General features: G+C 41.4%; 1 protein-coding gene across 5 annotated transcripts in view; it reads left to right on the top strand.

The window, feature by feature from the left end:
* The first annotated feature begins 383 nt into the window (after positions 1-383).
* The window catches only part of ANO5 (anoctamin 5), a 105,926-nt gene continuing 94,888 nt past the window's right edge, over positions 384-11,421 (top strand). For all 5 annotated transcript variants that reach the window (XM_033205855.1, XM_033205853.1, XM_033205854.1 and 2 more), the window contains exon 1: positions 384-2,074. In XM_033205855.1, the coding sequence (XP_033061746.1) occupies positions 1,255-2,074 (820 nt within the window). In that variant the 5' untranslated portion in view covers positions 384-1,254. The remainder of the gene's footprint in view (positions 2,075-11,421) is intronic.

Genomic DNA, 11,421 nt, shown 5'->3' with positions numbered 1-11,421 from the left:
CATTCAAGGCTCTCAGCTGAGACCTCTACCTCACCGTTAGTTCATCATCAGTCTTATTCCCCCCCATTAGACAGTGAATCTAGTCTCTCAATTATTGTGTAGTTGGCAGTTGATCGGGTCTCAAAAGCACAGAACTAATGCAGAGGGGCCTGTGAGGAGTAGAAGGACCCATTCTTCTTGAGGTTAAAGTTCTGGTTGGGGTGGGCAGGAAGTGGATGGGGGAAACAAAGCAACCCTTTGAAATGGAGTAGGGATCAATGTAATATGGGTTAATTTTCTTTTTTTTCCCTCTCCTTCCTTCCTCGCTCATTTCTTTTCTTTTCTTTTTTCTTTTCTTCACTTTCTTTTGAGACAGGGTCTTGCTCTCCATCGCTTAGGCTGGAGTGCAGTGGGATGATTGTGGCTCCCTGTAGTCTCAATCTTCTGAGCTCAAGAGATCTTCCCATCTCAGCCTCCTGAGTAGCTGGGACCACAGGTGCCTGCCACCATGCCCGGCTAATTTTCCAATTTTTTGTAGAGACAGGGGTATCCCTGTGTTGCCCAGGCTAGTCTTGAACTCCTGAGATTTCGAGCGATATCGTCCGGCTGAGATGATGACAGGCGTCATACCAGCTGGACTATAATATGGGTTAATCTTAATAGCAGTTAAATGTTTAACACATTCTGTGCCAAGGACTGTGCACTGTGTTTCTCACAACACCCTATGATAATAGTACCCTAGGAGGTGGGTACTATTATCATTCTCCTTTAAAGATGTGAAAATTGAAACTTAGAGAAACTTACCCCACACTAACAAAGGGGCAGAGGCTGACTTGGAACTCAGGCCACATGGAATGACCTTCCCTCACCTGTAGAGGGCAGAGATCCTGCTGGGAGCCCAGGAAGCAGGCACGGCCAGGAGAAAAGGTAATACTCCCGCTCCAGACGCTATGGGGCAGGGGCTGCTGGCATCTTGGTCTCCAGCCATGCGCCGGCCTGAAATAGGGAGGGGTTCCTTTAAGGGAAAGGGTCTTTTCCCCACGCGACAAAAAGTAACTCCCAACTGGGAGGGGGTTCTCTCCGAGTGGCACGCAGGGTGGGCTTAGGGCCAAGCGGATCGATGAGGACCGGGCCAACCGGCTAAGGGAGCATCAGGACCCCCTGTGGGTATCGGAGGAGGGGGATTCTGACAGGAGAGAGGCGGCAGCCCTGGGGAACCAGGATTCCTGGTCGTGGGTGGACCCAGTGGAAAAGGACGTGCGAAGCCTGTAGAGAATGGAGGAGGCCGGCCAACAGGGCCGGTGGGCGGCGGGTCCCGAGGAGAGACCGGAGGCCGCGAGTCCTAAGGAGGGACGGGAAGCGGCGGGTCCCAACGAGAGACCGGAGGCGACGGGTCCCGAGGAGGGACGGGAGGCTGCGGGTCCGGAGGAGGTGCGGGAGGCGGCAGAGCAGGGACCTGAGGACGGCTTGAGCGAAGAGGAGGTGGCTGGCGTGGAGCCAGCCAGGCCGGGGGGCGGGGAGATGGCGGTCTCCGAGGGTGGGGCGCCGGCCGGTCTTGCAGTCTGTAGGCGGGGAAAGAAGCGTGGAAACAACAGGGACGCAGCGCAGGGGAAAGGAAAGCTGCCAGAGGGCGGGAGTGGAAAGGACCCTGGCGAGCGCCGGGAGGAGTGGCGGCTGCGAGATCGGCTGCCGGGCAGGCACAGGGACAGGTGTCTGGAGAAGTACTGGGAGAGCGCCCAAGAGCGCTACCGGGTGAGGGTGGGGAAGCGCGGGGCCAAGCACACGAAGCAGGTTGTCGGGGACCGGGTCGAGTGGAAGTACCCGCTGGAGAAGAAGGCCGGCTGGCTGAGGCGCCCAGAGACTGTCGAGTCCGAGGAGGAGGAGGAGGTGGAGAAGGAGGCCTGCAGAAGGAAGAGCACTCCCTTAGAAATCCAGCAGCAGCGACTCCGGGTTCCCACAGTCAGATTCAGCACCTGGTCCAGATCTCCACGCCCGTCTCAGCTGCACGTCTCCTGCTGCCTCCCGGGCACCGGTGTCATTAACGAGCTGGCGAAGATGGGCGACCCGAATCTCCTCGAAGTGTTGACTGAGGAAGGTAGGACCGCGCCAAGAGGCGTCAAGGGAGAGCCGGGCTGGCTTCCTGCACACCGCCACCCGCGGCGCGGGGGCCCGGGGTACGTTGGCCGCCCTGCGGCCTGAGTCCTAGGGAGGTTCGCAGCGTGGCGTGCCCAGCACGAAACCGGGACTGCAGGGCAGAGTCCCCCGCCTGGGGTGAGTGGGGTTGATTTCGGCGCCCCACAGATTTCTCTGCTGCTCCTGCGCGCCAGGGACCTGCGACCCGTGACCCCTATGGTTCCAGAACACCCTCCTTGCTCCCCTGCAGGCCTGGGAACCGCCGAGTAATTCAGGGCTGCTAGGTTAGCGCTGCGGTGCTTGGGCCTCCGAATTCAGCCACTGGAAACCAAGGCTTTCCCAAAGAAAGTAGCAGTATAGAGTGCAAGACAGCTATCCCACGTGTAAGGAGCTGGTCCTCGAGTCTTATTACCTCACTCTCGCTGCCCGTTACTGATCGTACTTTGAGATGCTTGTTAATTGTAGGAGTAGCAGATCCTAAAATCTGTCAGTTTGAGATACTGAGAGCAATAGGCACTTGGAAAAGCTGCTGCTGTTGCTGCTGCTGTTGCTTTTAAACAGCTTTCATTAAGCTCTTTAGTTCCGCTGAGAAATATTTACCCATTGTTTGCCAAAGCCTTTACACCACCTTTATTCCGTGGACCTATTTTAATACACGTATTTTCCCTAAAATGCACATACTATTTTGCTGCTGTCTCCAGGACCCCAGTTTCTTCAATGATACTTTATTTTCGTGTCTTGTTTAGTGTTGGATTTAAACATGGAAACATTTTTCCAAAGTGACAAAAGATCTGATCATAACTATTCAGTCTTCAAAGGCACCGGGAAATACCGTGTGTTACTGCATCCTCCTCGTTCCCTTTTTAAAGCAGCTTTTTTGAGATATAATCTATATACTGTAAAATTCACCTATTTGACGTGTAAAGTTGGATTTTTTTAGTCTATTTACAGAGTTTTGTAACTATCATCATTATCTAATTTTAGAATACTTTCATCACCCCAAATAGAAACCTCTTAGGCAGTCACTTCCCATCCTCCCCACTTCCTACAGTAATCTCTTTATTGCCTCTATAGATTTGCCTATTCAAGACGCTTCACATAAACAGAATTATATGACATTTGGTCTGTTGTAACTGGCTTCTTTCTCTTAGATTAATGTTTCTGAAGTTAATCCATACTGCAGCTTTTATCAGTGCATCATTCTTATTAATTGCCCAATACTATTCCGTTGTAGAGATATAGCATACCTATCCATCAATTGGTAGGATTTGTGTTATTTCCACTTTTTTGTTTCTATGAAAAATGCTGCTATGAACATTGATGTATAAGTTTTCATATGAACATATGTTTTTATTTTCCTTGGGTATATATCTGGGAGTGGAATTGCTGGATTCTGTGGTAGCTTTATATTGAACATTTTAAGAAACTACCAAACTGTTTTCCAGGCAACTGCATGTTACCTTCCCATCAATCATGTATAAGGGTTCCAATTTCTGTACATCCTCACTAACACTTGTTATTGTCTTTTTTATTATAGCCATCCTAGTGGTTGTACAGTGGTATCTCAATGTGATTTTGATTGTATTTCCTTAGTGACTAATGTAGCAAGTATTTTCATTTACTAATTAGTTATTCATGTTTTTGGAGAAATGTCTATTCAGATCATTTGCCTGTTTACAAATATTGAGTTGTCTTTTTCATTATTGAGTTGCAAAAATTCTTTATGTGTTCTGAATACAAGTCCCTTGTTAGATATATGATTTACAAATATTTCCTCCCATTCTGAGTGTTATCATTCTATGTTCTTGATGGTGTCCGTTGAAGCATAACCCCCTTATTTTTTATTTTATTTTATTTTCTGAGACAGGGTCTGGCTCTGTTGCCCAGGCTGCAATGCAGGGGCATCATCTCTGCTTACTGAAACCTCTAACTCCCAGGTTCAAGCGATCCTGCCACCTCAGCCTCTGGAGTATCTTGGACTATAGGTGCTGTACCACGACCTCCCCAGCTAATTACTATTATTTTTTTTATGAAGATGCAGTTTCACCCTGTTGCCCAAGTTGATCTTGAACTCCGCAGCTCAGCTGATCCACCTGACTCGGCCTCTTAAATGGCTGGGTTTACAGATGTGAGCCACAATGCCCAGTCACACTCCCCCATTTTTAAAAAAAGGCCTTTGTAATCTATTTATGCTTGCATGTGATCCAGATTGTGCCTCTGATTAGGATGGAGGTGAGAGAAAAAGATATTGATGAGGTATACCCTATATTTGATGGCTGGGACTAATTACTGCATTCTGCCCAAATTCCTGTATCTAGGTATATTCAAAGATCCAGAATCCAAGCAGCAGAGAAGTGTGGCATTGATGATAGCAGGGCCTAAGGAGCAACATAGTTCAGGCCACTCATATGACTCGTATATTTTTAGATGTTTCTTAGCATGTCGGTTCTTTTGCTGGTTTAGTTTTACTGCCCATTATTGAGACTTGCAGTCTTATTAGGTGTCTTAGACCACCTTTTTTTTTTTTTTATTGCTACAACAGAGTACCACAGCTTGGGTAATTTATAAAGAAAATATATGGCTCTTGGTTCTGGAGTCTGGAAGGTCCAAGAGCATGGTACTGGCATCTGACATCTTTGTGCTGCCTCTTAACATGTTGGAAGGTCAAGAGAGCACATTAGACCAAGAGATAAATGTGTCCAAACTTATCCTTTCATTAGGAACCCAATTCTGATATAACTAACCCACTCCCATGAGAATGGCATGAATTCATTCAGGACGATGGAGCTCTCATGACGTAATCACCTCTTCAAGGTTCTACCTCCTAATACCATTACAATGACAGTTAAATTCCACTATGAGTTTTGGAGGGATATTTAAACCATAGCACTAGGGCGTATGAAAAGTGCATTGTTATGAGAGTTTTTTTTTTTTTAAATACATATTCCAGTGGATTTTTAGAACTCTACTTCCAGATGTATTTTCTCTTTGAGTTAAATGACACTGTTGGCTGGGTGTGTTGGCTCACACCTGTAATCCCAGCACTTTGGGAGGCCAAGGTGGGTGGATTGTGAGGTCAAGAGATCAAGACCATCCTGGCCAACATAGTGAAACCCCATCTCTACTAAAAATACAAAAATTAGCTGAGTGTGGTGCCATGCACCTGTAGTCCCAGCTACTTGGGAGGCTGAGGCAGGAGAATCCCTTGAACCTGGGAGGCGGGGGTTGCAGTGAGCCAAGATTGCGCCACTGCACTCTAGCCTGGTGACAGAGTGAGACTCCATCTCAAATAAATAAATAAATTAAATAAATAAAAAATAAAACAGATGACACTGTTATGAAAACAAAAGTGTTGGCTGAAGAAGGCTGAAAAATTCAAGTTCCAGAGCATCAAGTTTTAGTAGCTACTTTCATTTATATGTTTTAAAATGTAAGCAGACTTTTTAGACTAAATTTACCCATGTAGGTAAGCCTTGATTTCATATGTGCTTTCTAAATCACCTTTAAATACTGAATATGAGAGTTAATTTATAAAATTGATTATAAGAGAGAATGTAACATTTTTCCTTTTAGATGTAATAGATAGTTCTAAGATGTATTACATCTTCTCTACTTTTTTCACAATTAAACACATAAGGAATCAGTGATCTCCAGCTGTCTAATTTCCTACTATCTTCTAATTTTAAAAATGGAATTCTAAAGGCAGAAGGTAATAGAACACTTAATTAGTTACATAAACAAACATTGCCAGTAAAATGTCATTGCTGGAATTTAACTTTTTTTTTTTTTTCTTTTTTTGAGGTCTTTCTCTGTTTTCCGGGCTGGAGTGCAGTGGTATAATTATAGCTCACCATAGCCTCAAGAAATGTTCATTCTTTAGCTGATTTCTGATCCAATTAGTATTGGAAAAGACAGTTTGAGAGTTTAGCATTGGAAAAGGTAGATTAAAAATTGAATGTTAGATTGTTTGCATCTTCACAGCTCTGTTAAGCATTGTGTTCAACTAAGCCACCTGTCTTTAGTAATGTTAATATCTGATTAGAAATATTTTATACTGCTATTAAGAGTGTAAACTGAGAAGACCAGTTGGTAAATACAAGTGCTATTTTTGGGCTGTGGATTTGCTGGAGTGTGTATTCTTAGTAATGTGCTTTCAGTGAAAACTCAAGACTCAGTCTTCAGGCTGGCTTTACTTTTGGCACATATTTGATGATTCTCCACAGTGATTGGTACCAAATCTGTCATATCCCTGGAATCTAGCCTGCAGGGAGAGTATACTCCTATCCATTCATTTTAGAGGAAGTTGGAGGAATAGAAAGAAACTGACAGAGTTGTTGGCTTCAAATCCCGCCTCTTCAGTCAGGCCTCTGTTTTGACAGAGGTTTGGTGATTATGCATAGTTACGGCATCTTTATACTCCATGAGGGAATGTGAAAGTGTCTGAGTCTATGGTCTGTGTAAATATCTAATTGCGAGGGTGCATGCATGTGAGAGAGCTAGCAAGCACTAAGTGTGCAGGGGTGAGAGGGAGCGTGGTGTGTGTGGAAATAAATCTATCCTCTTGAATGTCCTGGTATTTCACAAAAGGATGCAGTTGACAAAATGTGTCCCAGTTGGTTCTCTGGAGCTGACATTCTTGTGGAGGGATGTGTAATTGAGCTAGGTGTCCAGAGAGGGCTGCATTCAAGGTGGTATGGGAGCCGGTGGGAGGCCAACCCAGGGGACAGTTGAGGTTTCAGGCAAGGCCTGAAAGGAAGAGGTCTAGGTTTATATAATGTGAAAAATAAGCAAGAGTTAGAAAGGGAAGAAAACACGTGCTAGTTCTAGAGAAAGAAAACTGCAATTTTAAAGGTTACAGTGTGAAGGGAGAGCTAGTAACAATAGGAGGTGATCTGGAGGATTCATATTGTCCCTTTTCCACATTCTCAAATAAATTCATTACATCAAATTGTAATAGCAGCTTGTAAATATTTTTTCACCTACTTGTTTTATGTTAAATGGAGCAAAAATAATTAGGAAAAAGAGGGGCGAGTGTTTGCAGTTTTTCAACTTTCTTTTTGTAAAAATAGAATTGTAAAGCTCTTTAAACCCAGCTTAAGGTTTGCAGTTGCTTGATTGTTCTGTGATTGGAACTATATTTTGTTTGATGTTTTGTTCTTTGGCATAATAGTGACTGTTTTTGTCCTTAAAAAAAAAAAAAAAAAAAAAACCTAAGTCAATGTCAACTATCATATCTTGAGAGACAAGGCTTGTATTTCTTAGAATCCTATTCTTTATCAATTCATTATAAAGCCATGCTAAATTGGTCTCCTTTTCATTCACAGATCTAATGAGAGATGATCAGGATCAGGATCAACTGAGTTTTGAGCTATATGTTTAGGCAGTAATCATGGGTAAAACCCATTGATGGTAATACTGTATGATGTTTAATATTTTTCAGAGCATTTCTCTTTAGATTTGTAGCTTTTACATGAGAAAGCCTGCACTCAGAAAGTTAAGTGGTATAGGTATAGTTGGTTAGTTTTCATGTTTTGCTTAGAGTAAAACATTTTAGGAGCAGATTCTGCCACACAAAGGTCTGAATACGAAAGGAGTTATTTCAATTTTATTCTGACATTCTGAAACTTAGCCCAAGGAATTTACAGCAGTTTTGAATTTTAATGGTAGAATAGAATAATAACAACAATATCAACAAGAATAACATCCATTTACCTCCTATATGCCAAGTACATGCATTATCTATTTAGTGCGTACACAAACATTATGAGATAGACATACCACTTATGACAGTTGAGAGTTTTGAATTTATGTCATACTCTTGCAATGGAGACTAGGAAATGTTTTGCTTGCTTGAGTACATTACTACACTACATAATTAGGTTCTATTAACAAAGAAGGAGGAGGACGAGGAAAGATATTTGTCAGTAGCCTGCAGCGTCTGCTGTATTAGTCACCCACCATTAACAGTCTCTCCTATTTTCTTAAATGGCATCTTCTGAAATTTCTTATGCCTAGGAGTCTTCTATTTCATTTTAACATATTTTTATGAAAATAGGTATATTTTCTAAAACAAAATAAATTTAGTGATAAGAGTGCAGTGTTCTACTTTAAAAAAAATCTCTTTAATCTCTGGCCTGATAAAATATAGGTATTCTCATATCTGCATTTACATTCACTCTGTTGTGATGTGTTGTGTTTTGGTTGAAGTGTATGAAGAAAATCTGGCCTCTTACAGCTCTATAGTTGAAAAGGGAGGATAATTTTAAAGAGTTTTTGAGTAATTATGGATATTCTTCTCTGATTTGCCCGCATATTCAACGTATAATAGGTTCTTTAAAGTTAGATATAATGTAGAATTTGAAACCACTGAAATGAACTTTTATTTCACTGCTGCATTAAAATCTGTTGGTCTGTCCTTCACTTTGAATGTATCTTTTTCTCATGCATAGTTTTGTAACATCATGTATTGCTTATTTGGAAAACAGTTATCTATTGAGTTATACAGATCTTCCAAATGTTGACATATTTCACTTTAAAATACCAAAACGTGATGCTAACATCATTACTGATTTCATCAGAAATGCCTTGGGAATCTGTTAAGCTCACAGTGATGGACACAAGTTTACAAAAATTATTTCATTTGCAACTCAAATTTTATCATTGGCAGTAAATACTCTCAGGTGTTTTCCATGAAATGATAGATTCATGTCATTAATGTTTGAGGTAATATCTGACAAAGAGTCAGGTCTGTATGACCCTATATGTTTTTTTTTTTTTTTTTTTTTTTTTTTTTTTTTTTTTTTTTTTTTTTTTTTTGAGGCGGAGTCTCGCTCTGTCGCCCGGACTGGAGTGCAGTGGCCGGATCTCAGCTCACTGCAAGCTCCGCCTCCCGGGTTTACGCCATTCTCCTGCCTCAGCCTCCCGAGTAGCTGGGACTACAGGCGCCCGCCACCTCACCCGGCTAGTTTTTGTATTTTTAGTAGAGACGGGGTTTCACCGTGTTCGCCAGGATGGTCTCGATCTCCTGACCTCGTGATCCGCCCGTCTCGGCCTCCCAAAGTGCTGGGATTACAGGCTTGAGCCACCGCGCCCGGCCGACCCTATATGTTTTACCATCATACTTTCAACTAAAATGATCTTTTGTGAAAAATTTAGCTGCTTTACCTTGCAATGTAAAGTACTTTTTCATGAGGCAACCATGGTACTTTGGAATGCAGCAGCAGCGCTTAATGCATTCTTCCTGTTTTTTTATAGATTATTAAAATTTGTGTGTTCAGGATCAAGATTTTTTAAACTTCATAAGCTTTACTGTTTATCAAGGACATTTTTAAGTTAAACTACATTTTTGTTTCTTTTTATACTGAGAGTGCATAATGGTGGAGAATATAATGACTACTAGTATAGTCTGGTGCCATGGAGTTGATTCATATGATGGCACCAGCAGTTTTATCCCATTGTTTTTGCATCATCAGTGCAAATGTCGACAGAATTGAAAAGACAAATATGGTTTTAATATCATTATAAAACTTTAAATAAAAAATAAAATATGTAAATGTGACACATACTACAAGTAAAATAAATTGTATCTTGACAGGGATTGGCAGACAGTACTTTAAAATTGCTGATATAGGATTTGAATTATCACTTAGAGGGAGAAGTTGTGTCGATGTGTTATGTATGTGTGTGAGTACTGTTGTCTCTCAGTATCCACAGGCATTGGTTTCAGGATACTCCACTGGTACCAAAATCCAAGGATGCTCAAGTCCCTTATATGAAATGGCATAGTATTTGCATATAACCTATGCACATTCTTGTGCATGCTGTAATTCATTGCTAGATTACTTATAATATGTAATACAAAGGAAATGCCGTGTAAATATTTGTTATACCTCTTTGCACAGTGCCTAGTGCATGGCAAGTTATCATTATATTTTCGCTTTTCATTTGCAGCCACAGTGGTAGAAAAACTTGGCTCCCTTGTCGGCCTGCTCATTCAATTTTTTGATGAATGTTTATCAGCCATCTTTCATTTGCCAATCAGTATGCTAAAAGAACAAAATTAGAAATTGTGCTCACTTTTCAGAAACTTATCTTCTTTTGGGGATAAAAAGATATTAATAAAAAAGCACACATATTCATGTAAAATTGAAACCCTGACAAGTGCCATCGAGTAGAGATATATCAGATGCTTTGAACTAGCCAGATAGATGAGAGAAGGCTTCCCTGGGGAGAAAGTGACTTTCAAGCTGATATCTGACAGATGTGAAGAATTACCCAGGGCAAGGTCGGGAGTGAGAGAGTGTGTTATTCCCTTTTGTGCTGTTATAACAGAATACTACAGACTGGGTAATTTATAAACAATGGAAGTTTATTTGGTCCATGTTCTGGAAGCTGGGAAGTCCAAGATTGGGGAACACATCTGGTGAGCCCCTTCTTGCTCTGTCATAACATGGTGGAAGGCATCACTTGGTGAGAGAGCATGCATACATGAGATGGCCTAACTTTCTTTCATAACAAATCCATTTTTGTAGTTACACATCTATTCCTGTGATAACAGCACTAATTCATTTATGAGGGCAGAACACTCATGACCTAATCACCTCTTCAAGTTCCTACCTCCCAACATGGTTGCATTGCAGATTGTTTCCAACACACAAACTTTGGGGGACACATTCAATCCATAGCAGAGAGCATTCCTTACAGAGGAGTAATTGTGTGTTAAGGCCCCACAAAGAGGTAGAATGAAACTGAAAGAAGATATAAGGATCTGAAAGGAGACTAGTGGGCCAGACTTAAGAGCGCAAAAGGGTGAGGCTGGAGACATAGGTTGGTTTTAGTTAATTTTAAAGAATTTTACTGTTTGCCAAAGGCAGAAAACTTATATCAAGAATGACCCCATCTTATACCAGCAAAGCTATGAACCATAAATCTGCTTTTTAAAATAAAATAAAATTATAAATAAAATAAAGCTTTCTTGCAAATCAATGTTTATTTTCACATCCAAGCCTTGTTTTAACCAATGTACAAATCAAAAATCAAAATATTCCTCTGCAGAAAACTTTGAACCTTATTCCCTAGCCGACCTATAATAGTTGAATTTCTGTCAAGTATAAATTAATGTATATAATGGGCTTAATTATTTAAGAGAATAGCTGAGTGATTTGTGTGATCTATGAAAAGGAATTGGACTATTATACTTGGGTTGTGAATAAGCTATACAAATAGTAGATTTTAAAAATATTTTTTGGATTTATACAATTGCTTTATTTTATTATTTTTTACTTATAAGAACAAGCCATTTATTTCTCA

The sequence above is a fragment of the Trachypithecus francoisi genome, unplaced genomic scaffold, assembly GCF_009764315.1.
Source record: "Trachypithecus francoisi isolate TF-2019V2 unplaced genomic scaffold, Tfra_2.0 Lachesis_group8, whole genome shotgun sequence".
Classification (NCBI taxonomy): domain Eukaryota; kingdom Metazoa; phylum Chordata; class Mammalia; order Primates; family Cercopithecidae; genus Trachypithecus; species Trachypithecus francoisi.
The sequence above is the reverse complement of the archived record's forward strand: the minus strand, read 5'-3'. Positions and strand labels throughout refer to the sequence as shown.